This window comes from Bubalus kerabau, chromosome 5 (assembly GCF_029407905.1).
Source record: "Bubalus kerabau isolate K-KA32 ecotype Philippines breed swamp buffalo chromosome 5, PCC_UOA_SB_1v2, whole genome shotgun sequence".
Classification (NCBI taxonomy): Eukaryota; Metazoa; Chordata; class Mammalia; order Artiodactyla; family Bovidae; genus Bubalus; species Bubalus kerabau.
This window is the reverse complement of record NC_073628.1, coordinates 89,306,312-89,324,009: the sequence shown is the minus strand read 5'-3', so window position 1 is coordinate 89,324,009 and position 17,698 is coordinate 89,306,312. Positions and strand designations below refer to the sequence as shown.

The following is a 17,698-nucleotide window of genomic DNA, read 5'->3' as shown; positions in this document are numbered from 1 at the left end:
CATGACGTACTCTGCATATAAGTTAAATAAGCAGGGTGACAATATACAGCCTTGACGTACTCCTTTGGAGAAGACCCTTAAGAGTCCCTTGGACTGCAAGGAGATCCAACCAGTCCATCCTAAAGGAAATCAGTCCTGAATATTCACTGGAAGGACTGATGTTGAAGCTGAAAGTCCAATCCTTTGGCCACCTGATGCAAAGAAATGACTCATTGGGAAAGACCCTGATGCTGGGAAAGTTTGAAGGTGGGAGGAGAAGGGGACGACAGAGGATGAGATGGTTGGATGGCACCACCCACTCAATGGACATAAGTTTGTGTAAGCTCTGGGAGTTGGTAATGGACAGGGAGGCCTGGCATGCTGCAGTTCATGGGGTCACAAAGAGTCAGTCATGACTGAGTGGCTGAACTGAATGAGGTAGATGAAACTGGAGCCTATTAAATAGCATGGAGTAAGTCAGAAAGGAAAAACCAATACAGCATATCAACGCATATATACTGGAATTTAGAAAGATTGTAATGATGACCCTATATGCGAGACAGTAAAAGAGACACAGATATAAAGAACAGAGTTTTGGACTCTGTGGGAGAAGGTGAGGGTGGGATGATTTGAGAGAATAGCATTAAAACATGTATATTGTCATATATAAAATAGATGACCAGTCCAAGTTCGAAGCATGAAATAGGACAGTCAAAGCCAGTGCACTGGGACAACCCCGAGGGATGTGATGCGGAGCGAAGTGGGAAGGGGGTTCGGGATGGTGGGGCACATGTACATCCATGGCTGAGTCATGTCAGTGTATAGCAAGAACCACCACAATATTGTAAAGTAATTAGCTTCCAATTAAAATAAATTTATTAATTTTAAAAAAGAATAAAAGGGGGAAAAAGATTCAGTCATAGCTCATTAATTAGTTTTTTGGTTTCCTCCAGCAAACTCATAGAGAATAGGATTTTTTTGATCAATGAATTTGGTAGCTCTACTAATAAGCCTTTGCTAAATCATATTTTCTGGCTTTTCCTAAACAGTCTTGATTTCATAAAACTCCATCATTTTATCCCATAAATTAGCAATCAAGTTGTCCTAGAAATTCAATATTTCAGTGTCTAAACTCATCACCTAGACAGAAAGAAACAAAACCCTTAGCTTAACCATGTATTTTGATCAAATATGAAAATATGATTTTCATGGAACTGTAGACCACACTAGCCCTTAACATGACTGTAATGCAGAGGGAGGTCACTGCCCAGTTTCTTTTAGCACAGAAGCAAACAACCTCCAAAAGATTAACAATACCCAGTGCAAGGTAGAAAAGACAAAATGAGTTTTTCAGGGTGGGAATTAAACTAGCAACCCTCTGGTGACACAGATTAAAATGCATTTTTAATGAGTGCTTCTGTTTCCAGGCAAATGAAAAAAAGGAAAAAAGACAGGCTTTCATCATTCTGTTAGTAATGACCATAGCTCACTCTTGGGTTTCCCAGGTGGTGCTAGTGATAAAGAACCTGCCTGCCACTTCAGAAGATGTAAGAGACATGGGTTCAATCCCTGGGTCAGGAAGATCCCCTGGAGGAAAGCACTGCAACCCACTTCAGTATTCTTACCTGGAGAATCCCATGGACAGAGGAGCCTGGGGGGCTACTGTCCACGGGGTCGCAAAAAGCCGGACACAACTGAAGCGACTTAGCACACACACATAGCTCGTTCTTGTGACATGGCAGGCAGAGAGGACACAGATGTCCAGAGAACACACAGACATCGTGTGCCATGTGTATCTGTGTCCCTTTTCTGCTGAACGTGGCCTGCCTGCCACTGGCTATACCATTGCTTGGTGTATTTTGCTTACGGCTGCAGGATGATACGTAGATGGGCTGCTTTTCAATTATAGTTCCTACTTAGTTACCATTTATGGTTGCCACTTAGGAATTTTCAGACTCTGTTGGTTTAGAAGTAAATATTGTGTTCCTTGAAATAAGAATATTTTCTTTTAAAAATATATTAATGGAAAAAAGTTCCAAAACTGAGCCAATGTTCATGATACTGGATCATCTGAAAAAATTTTACTTCACTTGAGTAATTAAGGGGTGGATTTCTTTTTTTAGCTCAATAAGAAATTGTCTTCTGTGTGCAGTAAGCCAATCAATAACTATATCCCAGTAATTATGAGGGCATGGTAAAACTAAAAGGCCCAAAGGTTAGCCACCTCAAATCTGAAATGTTGGGTAAAATCTTGAATTTTCTATTTCCATTTGAAAGATAAAATCAGGTAGAATTTAAATCAAATGGTCTTTCAGTCAGTACCTTGCTTTGTAGAAATGGTAAAACTTGATGGCCTGGAGAGAACAGGATATGGATCCTTTAAGAACACCCGAAAAGAAAAAGTTGGCAGCAAGGACCTTTCTTTTTTCCATTTCTTATCTCTGTACAATTACCCCTATGGTGTGGTGAGAGGGTAGGAAGGAGTGAGCCAGGCTCTAAAAATAATCTCTGAAAGCCCAAGGCATGTGGTATTTGGACAAGTTCTTCTGGGCCTTTGTATCCTAAGTGCTTCTGTGAACGCTGCTCTAGGACTTGAGGGTCAGATGAGGGGAGATGGGAAATGGAGCAAATTGGGGAGCAAGCACTCTATTCCAAGCAAGGAAAGCTTGCTCTTTCTCTCAAGACTGCAGTCCATGCCTGGTGTTTGACCAGTGGCAGTCCCTTGGCCACCAATAGACCAGAGGAAGAGGAGAGAAGCCCCTGTCTTGTTGCCATAGTGAGGCAGAAGATAGATGAGATCCAAGTTAGGTATTTATAACTGGCCCCCTGTTTACATTTCATGGGGCAGGAAAAAGGTGGGCTTCAGGCTAGACACTTACAACTAGCTTCCTGTCTGCATTTCCTGAGACAAGAGATAGGTGGGTTCCAGGTTAGGCACTTACGATCACCCTCCTGTTTATTCCCCAAAACAGAAATAACAACAGAAACAGGGTAAATAGCTAGGCTTTGTCTCGTGTGGACACCTGAAGATAACAGTCATGGAAAGCACAAACAGGTACTAAACTCCGTCTAAGAAAAGGATCAGGACACGGTGTATTTTTTGTCCTTGGCGCAAGGGAGATACTACACATGCACAGAAGGACTTCTTGGGAATCAAAAGGCAGGGGACGGCCATCAGGCCATACATCTTGCAAGTTTCCCTCCCAGACACCTTGAGCTGGACTCCAACTTGGCAGAGGGGTACATGCACATTTTGGGGAGGGTTGTTAGACAAATTAATCAGAGGCACAAAACAAGATGATGGCCAGAGGGTGGACAAAGACCCAGTAAGGGTAGAAAAAGACAAGGTGCCCCCTTACAAAGGATTTAAATTTTTCAAAGGTGCAGCTCTCTTCCAGAGTTTGCTCATGCTTCTTTCCGTGTTGTACTTTGATTTTCTCTTTTTCCTTCCACCTCCTTGTCAGAATTTTCTTTTCAAGACAGGTAAGGACTGGGGATTTAGGCCCTAGCTGCTGGCCTTTGTGGTCTAGTGGATAGGAATTCTGGTTTACACCTGGGTGACCAGGGATCCATTCTCGGTCAGGGAACTAAGATCTCACTTCCAGCTACTGCTCACTGCTGCATGCATCCATAGTAGGAACCCTGTGAACGCTGCTATCAACCTCCCCTCTTTCTCCTGTTCACCACTTCTCACAGGGCATGGTACTCAGGGCCAGGAGCAGGCAGGACTAGGGAGAGTTGTTTATGCAATCCGTCTCACACTCTGCTTGAATCCATTTAATTTCCAAAGCAGGGAAAGCCCCTCTATTCCTCATGTCTGCAAATGCAGCCTTCTCCTTGTAAAGGGGCAAAGTGAAATTAGCTCAAAACTCTGCAGAAAACCAGTTGATATTAAACTGTAAAGGAGCCTGGGGCTGTTAGGGGAATGAGAGGCAGTCAAGAGGCATCTCTGGCGGGAGTAGGGTGACTCCACCGGAAGATACCAGTTCATACCCAGGGCCTCCTCCTAAAGGTTTGCCGGGTGAGCTCAATAACAACCAGGTTGTTGTTACTGTTGTTCTTTAGTCGCTCCATCGTGTCTGACTCTTTGAGACCCCATGGACTGCAGTTGGCCTGGCTCCTCTGTCCACGGAATTCTCCAAGCAATAATACTGGAGTGGGTTGCCATTTTCTTCTTCAGGGGATCTTTCTGATCTAGGGATCAAACCTGCGTTTGCATTGGCAGGTGGGTTCTTTACCACTGAGCCACTGGGGAAGCCCTTACTTAATATTTACTACTTAACAAATATTTACTGAACACTTAGTATGCATCAAGCACCATGCTAGGCACCATTAAGCAAAACAGATTGGGAGCCTCACTCATCCATTTCATCACTGCCCTGTGAGCAGTGCTGAATACTAACCATAATGTAACTTTACGAGCCATGACACGGAAAGGCCATGGCATTCTCTAATGACCCATCTTCTCCCAGAGTCTGAACACTGAAAGGGCTTGCTGGGCTCACAGAACAAGAGGTTGGAATGATGTAGCTCAACTCTTTTCCAAGGTTTGCGAGCATGGGAATTTGGCTGCCAACAGTTCCTCCCATTCCTATACATGCATACTCCTCCTGGAGTCTCTTGTCCCTCCAGTGTTCATGGCCTGGCCATGTGACTGTTTTGGATTAAGAGAATGTAGTAAAGTTCTGGAAGCCCAAGCGTTAAGAGGTCTTATAGTTTTCATTTGTATTCTCCTGGATCCAACTGCCCTATAAAAACCTTGGTTTAGATTACTGAATGATGAGTGTCCACATGTAAAGAATGAGCCTGTCTGGCCCTCGGTCAGCCCAGGCTCAGCTACCCTCCTACCTCCACACAACTGTATAAGTAATCCCAGCCAGCACTACTAGAGCCAAAGAACTGTCAGCCAACTCATAGAATCATAGGAAATAATAATGAGTAAGTTTTGGAGTTGTTTGTGAAACCACAATAGAAAATTAAATAGAAACTACTGCTGAGAAAACTTAAAGCATGTGGCATTGGCTATGGGACTGGGTGGTGAGATGGATTGGAATCTCATTCTGTTGCTCAAGGCTGGAAGAACAGGAAAGAAATTGCTTTCGAGTCCTTGAGAAAGTAATGGTAGAAAGTTTGTCAAAGCTACTGCCTGCTGTAAAGTAGGAGACAGAAAATGTGATGAATGGGTTGGGAGATCCGGCTAAGGTGATTGTTTAGGCAGGTTATCAAAGCTTTGGTAGTACATGATAAGAAGGAACTAGTTCGTTTCCATGCAGAACTTTGAGAGAAATGCAGAAAATATAGGACAGTCTCTCAAGTTAGCAAAACATTCTCAGTGAGAAATGGCCTCAGGGTAAAGAGCAAATCAAAGTTGTGGCTGTAAGAGTCCACATTGAGTCCTCTGATGGATTAAAAGTGGGAGGTAACAGACCGTCTCAGACAAAAGGACTCCTGGAAGTGAGAAGCGTGAGGTTCTGAAGAATCTTGAATCACCATCGGCGGTAGAAAAAGACCCACCTGTGAGTTATTAGCTTTTTGCTGATAGAGTGGATTATCACTGAATACATAGAAAGTCTACAAAAGTTTTTAAGGGGCTGTTCCATTTTGAACTACTTAAAAAAGGGACATTGATGGTTTAAAATAAAAAGAGGTCTCTTGGGCCTCAGATTTCTACTGGCAGAAAGTCAACTAAGAAAATAAGTCTGAAGCAAACACAGACTTATTTTCTTATGAAAAAGAAAGAAAAGCACAGGGGGTGGAGCAATGAGTTTCTGAGAACAGTAGATTAGGAAAGCACTCCTACGAAGCAGAACTAGGTCCCAATCTACAAACATTCCCTGTTCTCTAAGTTCGGAAAACTGGTGATGTGTCAGGCTGGCTTTCAAAACTGCTGTGGACTCACGGGGCTTCCTAGGTGGGGCTAGTGGTAAAGAACACACCTGCCAACGCAGGAGACATAAGAGGTGAGGGTTCGATCCCTGGGTTAGGAAGATCCCTTGGAGGAGGGTGTGGCAACCCACTTCACTATCCTTGTTTGGAGAATCCCATGGACAGAGGAACCTGACGGGCTACAGTCCATAGAATTGCAAAGATTTGGACATGACTGAACTCCGGGAGTTGGTGATGGACAGGGAGGCCTGGTGTGCTGCGATTCATGGGGTCGCAAAGAGTCGGACACGACTGAGCGACTGAACTGAACTGAATCAACTTAGCACATACACATGTGGACTCATGACTAATTTAAATCTAGGCCAATGGTCATACTCTTGATAGCTCAGTGCTATCAAGGTTGTACTGACAAAAGGAAACACACGAATGATTACCAGGATTATTTTCATATCTCCAGGATAGCATTTCATTCAGAAATCATTTCAATCATTTAGTCAGTTTTCTAAAGGTTGTTCCTATAACTAGTCAAGTTCTTTTTCCTATTCACCCAAATACAACAGTCAAGAATATACAGCTATACTGGAAACTGTGACTCCACTATTTAAAAAGTTGGCTCTGTGCCACAAAGACAAATTAAGACACCAATGAACCAAATAAATGCCTCAGCAAGCAGTTACAGAATTACAACTGAAAACATGCAGGTTGTGCAAAGTAGAATTCTGCAGTATGCCATCAACAGATACCACAACGGGAAGACACCCCTGAAGTTGTCCGATACAGCATAAACAGCCTCTTCTTTGCAAAGATGAGATGTGATTTTTGCCCCTGAAAACCTGGCATTCTAGTAGAAACTGAGCTGCTGTTGATTAACAAGGGCACATACATATAACTGTAATAATGAACATGAACTATGGGTATAGATAGGAAAAATGAACTTGAACTGGAGGAGTGGAAGCAAGAATACTGCAGGGTATAAAATGCACAAAAGTCAAATCATCACGCACATTAGAGGATGCAGCTTACCTGACATGCTGATGGATGACTGTGGTTGAGATCCCAATGGGAAGATACTATGTCAACAGACTTTTTGGCCATGCTGAGTAAATTCATCCAGCCTTGGAAAAGTGATAAGTGAAATGGTGCATTTTCTGAATAGTTAAGGCCTTCAGGAATATTTTCCACCAGGGCAATTCTTAGAAAAGATTTTGAAAAACAAACAAACAAAATCTAGTCAAATTTGAAGCCACAGATCTTTACACACACATACAGAGACATCTGAAAAATATTCTTTACTCTTTCTGAAAGTATATGTTCCTCATAATTTACATTTTTCATCAAAGGACTGTAATATTTCCCCTATACTAATCTACTGTGTTCTGAGTTTATGCTCTGTTTCTCCCCAGTTAGCACTCATATTTCAGAAAATCATAGTATATATCCCTAATGTCCAGTGTCCAACTGGCCTTGAGAAAAAATCCAGAGTATCCTACACAAGCATCTTCCTATAGTATTATTTATTTTTTACCCTTAGAGTAATGCAATTTTTAAAAAAGATACTACTTCTGTGAGTTACTTAAGACCATAAATTAATTTGGCATATCTCTAGTTTCTAGTATAATGTTGAACATATAATAGAACTAGTTCAGAAAGAAAAACATTGTTAGGTTTATTTCTACTAGAAAATAAAAATAGTAAATGCTATTACTATTGCTTAGAACCTCTGTTAATGCTTTGCAGCCTAAGACATAAAATGATACTAAGAAGGAATTTTAAGACTTGCCTGTTGCAGGGGTTTATTAAAGTTGGAAATAGGGAATGTATAAAATAATAGCAATAACCAAGCCCTAAATAAGCTGCAGGGGCTTCCCTGGTGGCTCAGTGGTAAAGAATCTGCTTGCCAATGCAGAAGATCGAGTTTGATCCCTGGATGGGGAAGATCCCCTGAAGAAGGAAATGGCAACCCACTACAGTGTTCTTGCTTGGAAAATTCCATGGCCAGAGGAGACTTGTGGGCTACAGTCCATGGGATCACAAAGAGTCACCCGCAACTGAGCAGCTGAGCACTACAACCATTGCAGAATGGGCTTCCAGAGACTAAACAACAACAAGTAAATTACAACCAGTAATATCAGAATAAATGTTCCTTGGCTTTTTATATCGCTACTTCCTAATTTTTTTCCAGTTTAAGAAATGTAAATTCTCCTGCAACTCTTGATAGGAAGCTCCAAACCTCTTATGAAGATATCTGTAAGCCCTTCCAGAACAAAGATCTTTTTTATTCAAAGCTAGCTATCCCCCTAGAGCTGGATACATAATTAGGGCTCAAGAAATACTTATAGAATGAATTTCAGCTTCCAAAATAGAATCCAAAACTTCTCAATAAAACTGTTAACTGTGTCTCTTAATAAGACTTGTTCCAGTTAGCCAGTTTTGGAAACAAAAACAATACTCATAGTAAAATGTCTATGTATTTGATGAATATCAAGCCCAAATAAGGTTTAGGTATATGTCTTGCAGACATCCACAAATTTAGGGTCCAATCACCCAACCACTACCCACAATTCAATTAAAAAAATTTTGAAGCCCTTAGGAGCAGCAAAAGCAAGTCACTCACTGTACACAACACAGAAAGGACTACAGCAAAACTCTTTAGTTCTCTGGAATTTATAATCCAGTGAAAGAGCTTGTCTCATATGTAATGACTTAAACAGGAAGTAGATTTTAAGAAATGGCAAAACAAGAGTAAGGATTAATTAGATGGATAATGCACCATCTAAAGTTCCACTGGAGCATGAGAAGAAAGGAAAAAATAATTAAGTTAGGAGCATCTGGAACTGAAGAAAGTGGGACTTGAGTTTGCAAAGGTAGAATTATTTTTATAGGTGAGCTGGAATAGAAAGATATTCTAGGAAGAAGGAGGACCTTTTAAAACAAGGTGTGTTTGAATACTTGAGAGTCGGGTGGCCAAGGGGAGTGTGAGGTGGAAGAGTTGTGGCAGGGGCTTGCCATGGTGAAGAAGACTGGCAATGTCTGTAGGGATCACACTATAGAGGTTGTGAACCAAGAAGAGAAGCTTGGACTTAACTATGATGCTTTTGAGAGTGACCAAGTACACTTTAGGGGTCTAACTCTGATAGTACACCTGTATACCATTGAAAGAAGATGACAATCAGTAAAAGGTCCATTGAAACTGACAAGGAACATGATTGAGAGAGATTATCAAGGCGAAAAAGAAGAGAAAACTAGCTCATGACCTAATGTGGGAGGAATGCCTACATTTTTCTGGTTAGTAAGGTGTGAAACAGATGAGAAGATTCAGAAGTGACCAAAAGAATCAGGAAGACAAGAGAGGTCCAGGAGAATGCAGGGTTTGGGAAGCCAAAGTGACAGAGGGTGAAAAAGGTGGAGATAGGATATTTTTATCCACGTCAAAGCCTTTGAAGTCAAGATGTTGAAGTTGGATATTTTAATTCTATCCACACTTAAAGTCCAATTATCTATATTAACAGTAGCTAGACATAGCATGAAGAAATGATCCCAGTTAGTCAGCAATTTCAGTCCCCCCTACAACAAAGGAATATATTTTAAAATCAAACAAAAAAAGAATCCCAATAAACAAAATAAAAATAAAACATCATTTAACAAATAGAACTAGGTAGTTTCAATTTTACTTCAATATAAAAGTCATGCTGAGAAAGACAAAGAGTCAAGAAGCCCTGATAAACCACACACACACAACAATGGACATAGAGTAACTGTACAGTTGTAAGTGGTTCTGCACCACCCCTCTCTTCATACCACACATATGGTTTCTGGTAGGCATACAATACAGATTCTCAATTTCTTTTAGAAATCTTTAGACCAGATATTCTTAGTCTTGGATGCATGAATAGAATTTAGGATGACCTGTGAGCTTGATCTTTATTTTCCTTCATCTCTAACTGAAATTTAACATTCCCCACAGTTACAGACATAGGCAAGAAATGACAGGAACATTAAAAGAACCTGTGATTCTGCTATCCTGAAAAATTTTCATACCATGGTACTATTACTACTACTGATATCTCCAAGTATTAATATTTATCACTACTTTGAAATTATGGGAATCATCAGATCTTATTATTTCTTGAATACGTAGTATAGAATATTGGAGAAGGCAATGGCACCCTACTCCAGTACTTTTGCCTGGAGAGTCCAATGGACAGAGGAGCCTGGGTGGGCTGCAGTCCATGAGGTCGTTAAGAGTCGGACACAACTGAGCGACTTCACTTTCACTTTTCACTTTCATGCATTGGAGAAGGAAATGGCAACCCACTCCAGTGTTCTTGCCTGGAGAATCCCAGGGACAGGGGAGCCTGGTGGGCTGCCGTCTATGGGGTTGCACAGAGTCGGACACGACTGAAGTGACTTAGCAGCAGCAGCAGCAGTATAGAATATACATTACTATACCACATTTAAAAAATATTTTGGATAAATTTATTTTAATGTTACTGGTTTTCTTTGGAATCCTATGTATTTCAATCTATGCATTTAAGACATTATTCATGAAAGGAGTCCATTGGCTTCAGCAGACTACTAAAATCATTAACTGTGGTATCTGTTCCTCATGACTAGCAGCAACCTTCTATCGAGATGTATGCTGGATGACATGTATTCATTAGCCAAAATCACACATATACTGGCCTCTTCCCTACCTCTTTGGAGCATTTTCTCAGAGCTATCTGAGAGGCTGTCTCCTGGGCTATAGTCCTCAATAAGTCTGTGAAAACAAATGAAACTCACAGCTCTCACATTGTGCATTTTTTATTTCAGTTGACATTTCATTTTTTTCCAAGAATTAGGTCAAGGTGAGTTTACTTGAGAAAGACGGCAGAAAGGATACCAGATAGGCCTGGCTGACTAACAGGATCCAAATCATTCTTAATCTGGAATAGGGAAGAACATAGCTGAATATTAAAGTAATTAGGGATTTGCCTTAACAAATTTTAGCCAATTTTGAAAAATTTGAAGTCCACAAAAAAGTTGCAAGAATAGTACAGTGAATACTATATTTCAAGAAAGAAGATTATATATGCTATACATATACATATACAATTTTTAATAAACCATTTGAGAGTAATGTTACAGACAGTGAGATAATTCTCTCAATCTTGAGTATGCATTTTTAACAAGGAGGCCAAGTTCCTAAACGAATACAATTATCATACAACAACCACAACATTGTGTGCGTGCTCAGTCACTCACATGTGTCTCTTTGTGACCACCATGGACTGTAGCCCTCCAGGCTCTTTCCTCCATGGGACTTTTCTGGCAAGAATATTAAAGCAGGTTGCTATTTCTGACTCCAGAAGATCTTCCTGACCCAGGGATCAAACCCACATCTCCTGCATTGGTAGGCAGATTCTCTAACACTGTGCCACTTTTATAGTCCTATTGTCTAATATTTAAAATTCCACAAATGTTCCAATAATGTCTTCTATTTCTTTTTTTTTGGATCCAAGATCCAATCAATGTTTACTCATTGCACTTAGTTGTCATGTCTCTTTAGTTTAGGAGAGTTCCCTAGCCTATTCCTGTTTTGTTTACCATGATGTTGACAATTCAGAAGAGCCCAGGTCAGTTGTTTTGCTAAATACTCCTGGATTTGATTTGCTTGGTGGTTGCCTCATAAGTATATTTAGGATAAGTGTTTCTGGTAGGAATGGTACATACATAATGTGTCCTTCTAAGTGCATCATATGAGGTAGCACATGATATTGGGCTGTCCCACTACTGGTGATGTTAAGTTCGATCACTTGATCAAGGGGGTGTCTGTTAGATTTTTCAGTTTGAGCAGGATCATCCTTCCTCTATAGTTAATAAGTGATTTGTGCAGAGATGCTTTCAGATGGCACAGATATTTTCTTTCCCAACATTTTACTCACTGATTTGGCTTCCATCCATTTATGATTTCTTTCTGAACCTATTTTTATTATCAGGTCAGTTTCAGTTCAGTTCAGTAGTTCAGTCATGTCCGACTCTTTGTGACCCCATGAATCACAGCATGCCAGGCCTCCCTGTCCATCACCAACTCCCAGAGTTCGCTCAAACTCATGTCCATCGAATCAGTGATGCTATCCAGCCATCTCATCCTCTGTCATCCCCTTCTCCTCCTGCCCCCAATTCCTCCAGAATCAGGGTCGTTTCCAATGAGTCAACTCTTCTCATGAGGTAGCCAAAGTACTGGAGTTTCAGCTTTAGCATCAGTCTTTCCAATGAACACCCAGGACTGATCTCCTTTAGGATGGACTGGTTGGATCTCCTTGCAGTCCAAGGGACTCTCAAGAGTCTTCTCCAACACCGCAGTTCAAAAGTATCAATTCTTCAGTGCTCAGCTTTCTTCACAGTACAACTCTCGCATCCATACATGACCACTGGAAAAACCATAGCCTTGACTAGATGGACCTTTGTTGGCAAAGTAATATCTCTGCTTTTGAATATGTTATCTAGGTTGGTCATAACTTTCCTTCCAAGGAGTAAGCGTCTTTTAATTTCATGGCTGCAGTCACCATCTGCAGTGATTTTAGAGTCCAAAAAGATAAAGTCAGCCACTGTTTCCAAATCTATTTCCCATGAAGTGATGGGACCAGATGCCATGATCTTAGTTTTCTGAATGTTGAGCTTTAAGCCAACTTTTTCATTCTCCTCTTTCACTTTCATCAAGAGGTTTTTTAGTTCCTCTTCACTTTCTGCCATAAGGGTGGTGTCATCTGCATATCTGAGGTTATTGATATTTCTCCCGGCAATCTTGATTCCAGCTTGTGCTTCTTCCAGCCCAGCATTTCTCATGATGTACTCTGCATATAAGTTAAATAAGCAGGGTGACAATATACAGCCTTGACGTACTCCTTTTCCTATTTGGAACCAGTCTGTTGTTCCATGTCAAGTTCTAACTGTTGCTTCCTGATCTGCATACAGGTTTCTCAAGAGGCAGGTAGGTGGTCTGGTATTCCCATCTCCTTCAGATTTTCCACAGTTTATTGTGATCCACACAGTCAAAGGCGTTGGCATAGTCAATAAAGCAGAAATAGATGTTTTTCTGGAACTCTCTTGCTTCTTCAATGATCCAGCAGATGTTGATAATTTGATCTCTGGTTCCTCTGCCTTTTCTAAAACCAGCTTGAACATCTGTAAGTTCACGGTTCACGTACTGCTGAAGCCTGGCTTGGAGAATTTTGAGCATTACTTTACTAGCATGTGAGATGAGTGCAATTGTGTGGTAGTTTGAGTATTCTTTGGCATTGTCCTTCTTTGGGATTGGAATGAAATCAGACCTTTTCCAGTCCTGTGGCCACTGCTGAGTTTTCCAAATTTGCTGGAATATTGAGTGCAGCACTTTCACAGCATCATCTTTCAGGATTTGAAATAGCTCAACTGGAATTCCATCACCTCCACTAGCTTTGTTCATAGTGATGCTTTCTAAGGCCCACTTGACTTCACATTCCAGGATGTCTGGCTCTGGGTGAGTGATCACACCATCATGATTATCTGGGTCATGAAGCTCTTTTTTGTACAGTTCTTCGTGTATTCTTGCCACCTCTTCTTAATATCTTCTGCTTCTGTTAGGTCCATACCATTTCTGTGCTTTATTGAGCCCATTTTTGCATAAATTGTTCCCTTGATATCTCTCATTTCCTTGAAGAGATCTCTAGTCTTTCCCATTCTATTGTTTTCCTCTATTTATTTGCATTGATCACTGAGGAAGGCTTTCTTATCTCTTCTTGCTATTCTTTGGAACTCTGCATTCAGATGCTTATGTCTTTCCTTTGCTCCTTTGCTTTTCACTTCTCTTCTTTTCACAGCTATTTGTAAGGCCTCCTCAGACAACCATTTTGCTTTTTTGCATTTCTTTTCCATGGGGATGGTCTTGATCCCTGTCTCCTGTACAATATCACGAACCTCATTCCATAGTTCATCAGGCATTCTGTCTATCAGATCTAGTCCCTTAAATCTATTTCTCACTTCCACTGTATAATCATAAGGGATTTGATTTGGGTTGTACCTGAATGGTCTAGTGTCTTTCCCCACTTTCTTCAATTTAAGTCTGTATTTGGCAATAAGGAGTTCATGATCTGAGCCACAGTCTGCTCCTGGTCTTGTTTTTGCTGACCGTATAGAGCATCTCCATCTTTGGCTGCAAAGAATGTAATCAATCTGATTTCGGTGTTGACCATCTGGTGATGTCCATGTGTAGAGTCTTCACTTGTGTTGTTGGAAGAGAGTGTTATGACCAGTGCGTTCTCTTGGCAAAACTCTATCAGCCTTTGCCCTGCTTCATTCTGTACTTCATGGCCAAATTTGCCTGTTACTCCCGGTGTTTCTTGACTTCCTACTTTTGCATTCCAGTCCCCTATAATGAAAAGGACATCTTTTTTTGGGTGTTAATTCTAAAAGGTCTTGTAGGTCTTCTGTTAATAATTGTCTATCATTTTTATATATATTGGTTGGAAGTATTTTGTAAGGAAAATTTTTTTCATGTCCCATCACATCTTAAAAAGATATTCACTTTATCAGTATGCAATTATGGATTCTTTTCTTAAAATTCAAAGTGTCATAGTCTATTACTGCCCTTACTCACTGAGATGCTCAAATTGTTGTATATATTGCCAACAGAGGCCCCTGGAAGCTGTCTCTTTTGTCTTTTTGATGTTGCTTTCAGTTTTTGAATACTTTCTTATTTTTTGTCACCAGGTGTTTTAATTACACTAACTTAAAAAATACATATTTTATTTTAATTATTCATTTATTTAGTCTATTTGTTTTTGGTTGCACTGGGTCTTCACTGCTGCACACAGGCTTTGTCTGGTTGTGGTGAGTGAGGACTTCTCATTGCAGTGACTTCTCTTGTGGAATATGGCACTGGCTGTGGGCATCAGTAGTTGTGACACATGGGCCCTAGATCATGTGGGCTTCAGTAGTGGAGGTGTGAGTGCTTAGTTGCCCCTCAGCATATGGGATCTTCCTGGACCAGGGATCTAACCTGTGTCCCCCGCACTGGCAGGTGGATTCTTAACCACTGGACCACCAGGAAAGCCCTACATTAACTTTTCAATCAACTTTACAAGACAACAACTGCAGAGACTGTGATGATGAGTTTGAGTTGACAGTAGCAGATCCCTGTTTGTGTAAATCTAGAAAGTTCAGATTAAAGCCTCATTAATTCCTGGTCTATAATTGTATTAAGCAAAGTACAACTATGCTTTTCTTTATGAAGAGTGGCAGTATAGCATTAGAAAGGTTATTATTGTAGCAATTATCCTTTCTTTGTATATTAAAGTTTAAAAAGTATGTTCACAGGTAATATTATGCATCATTATCACAAAGAGACACTAAGACAGGCATGATCTGAATTTTGGAGATGAAGAGAGCCAGGCTCCTAGTGGCCAGATGTCACCCAGGTGGACAGAATGCTACACAGAAGGGATTTAAACTCAGGTCTGTCTGAGCTCATGTGCATTGCACAACACTAGGTTAGGTCCTGGTCTTATTTGAGAAGGTTCTCCACAGCCTTTGGGTCTATGGAAGCAACAAGTAGAGTGATGCTGAAAAACAGAAGCTGCTGCACTAGAGGAAAGGTCAGCTTGGCCTGAGATCTGAACTTTGTCTGGAGAAGAAGTGAAGATGCTCTTCGCTCTACACTCCGCTCTGGCCATGTCAGCAAGACACTTACAGGACAGAAAGGCACAGTTGTCCATGGCTCAATATGTCTTGATACTGGCCTAGAAAGGAAGAAACCATCAGAGAAGAAAGGAGCCAGAGTGCATGAAGGCGAAAAAAAAAAGGAAAGGTACAACACATGCATCTACCTCTTGATATTTTACCAACATAAGATGTGAACGAAGAAGCAGGGAGCTCATGGATGAAAAGACCCTGACACTGTCCTCCAAAACACACAGTAGGAAGTCAGATGTTCGAAAATGAAATGGCTAAAATGCAAAGGCCTAATGGAAAAATAGATTTGCATTCAAGTCAGTTATTACCCTTTGACATCTGTCAATAGAGTAATTATACTACTACCATTAATACTTTAACGGAACAATATTCAATTGAGGGCTTATTTTGTGTCCAGCACTAGGCTAAGATTTACTGCATTAATTAATGTTCACAAGAATTTGTAGAAGCAGGTACTGTAATTATTCCCATCTGGGGGATGAAGAAACTGAGACATAAAGAAGTTTAAGTAATGTGTCCAAGGGTTAGTGAGCGATGGAGCCTGGGTAGGATGATTGCTGACTATATCCTCTTAACTTTATGTTCTGCTGTCACTTCCAATTTTCAAAGAAAAAAAAAAAACCAGGCAGAGGTACAAAATGCAATTTACTTCCCACTTTCTCAATGTATCTTCAATGAATCACATCCATAAATACCCTGGGGGATGAATTCATGACAGTAAATGCTAGAGAGACAAGCAGAGTCCTTTTCTGTTAGGATTTATTCTCTCACAGTCTGCTTTTTAATTTCTGTGTTTTTTTGTTTTCTTTTGTTTATTTTACAAAAGACACAATCTTCAACCATATTTTTTTTAATTTTTATTTTATATTGGAGTATAGTTGATATAGTTGGTATCAGCAACTCATAGATATGAGTTTGCGCAAACTCCAGGAGATGGTGAAGGACAGGGAAGCCTGGTGTGCTGTGGTACATGGTGTCGCAGAGAGTCAGACATGACTTAGCAACTGAACAAGAGCAACAATAATTGACTTACAATCTGTGTTAGTTTGAAAATGAAACTATTACAGCAAAATGATTCAGTTACACATATTCATATATCTATTATTTTCCAAATTCTTTTCCATTTAAGATATTACAGAATATTGAGCAGAGTTCCCTGTGCTATACAGTAAGCATTTGTTGGTTATCATTTAAAACATAGTAGTGTAAATATGTTAATCCTAATTTATCCCTCCCCCCATCTTTCCCCTATGGTAACCATAAGTTTGTTTTCTAAGTCTCTGAGTCTATTTCTGTTCTGTAAATACGTTCCTTTATATCATGTTTTAGATTCCACATCTAAGCACAATCATATGATATTTATCTTTCTCTGTCTGACTTACTTCAAACTTAGTATGATAATCTCTAGGTATATCCATGTTGCTGCAAATGGCATTGTTTCATGATTTTAATATCTGAATAATATTCCATTGTATATGTGTGCCATATCTTCATTATCCATTCCTCTATCGATTGGATTTAAGTTGCTTCCATGTCCTGGCTATTGTAAGCAGTGCTGCAATGAACACTGGGACATGTATCTTTTTGAATTATGATTTTCTCCATATATATGCCCAGAAGTGGAATTGTGGGATGAAATGGTAGCTCCATTTTTAGTTTTTTAAGGAACCTCCATACTGTTCTCCATAGTGGTTGCACCAATTTACATGCTCACCAACAGGGTAGTTGCTTTAGTGGTAAGGTTAGGTTGTTTGAGATTTTTCTTGTTACCTGAGGTAAGACTGTATTGCTAACAACTTCCCTCTCATAACTGTTTCTGCTGCATCCCATAGGTTTGGGATCATTACGCTTTCATTTTCATTTATCTCTAGGTTTTTTTTTTTTCTTTTAATTTCTTCAGTGATCCATTGGTTATTTAGTAGCATATTGTTTAGCCTACATGCGTTTGGGTTTCTTACAGTTTTTTTTCTTGTAGTTGATTTCTAGTCTCAGCATTATGGTTGGAAAAGATGCTTGATGTAATTTCAATTTTTTAAAACTTCTTAAGGCTCACTTTGTGGCCCTTCATGTGGTCAATTCTGGAGAATATTCAATGTGCACTTGAAAAGAATGTGTATTCTGC

At 40.2% G+C, this 17,698-nt stretch overlaps 1 protein-coding gene across 1 annotated transcript in view; it reads right to left on the bottom strand.

Moving 5' to 3' along the window:
- Positions 1 to 17,698, bottom strand: part of PLD5 (phospholipase D family member 5) — a 415,356-nt gene that overhangs the window by 147,546 nt on the left and 250,112 nt on the right. Inside the window, exon 3 of the mRNA XM_055582168.1 lies at positions 6,889 to 7,057. Within this exon, the coding sequence (XP_055438143.1) occupies positions 6,889 to 7,057 (169 nt within the window). The remainder of the gene's footprint in view (positions 1 to 6,888; positions 7,058 to 17,698) is intronic.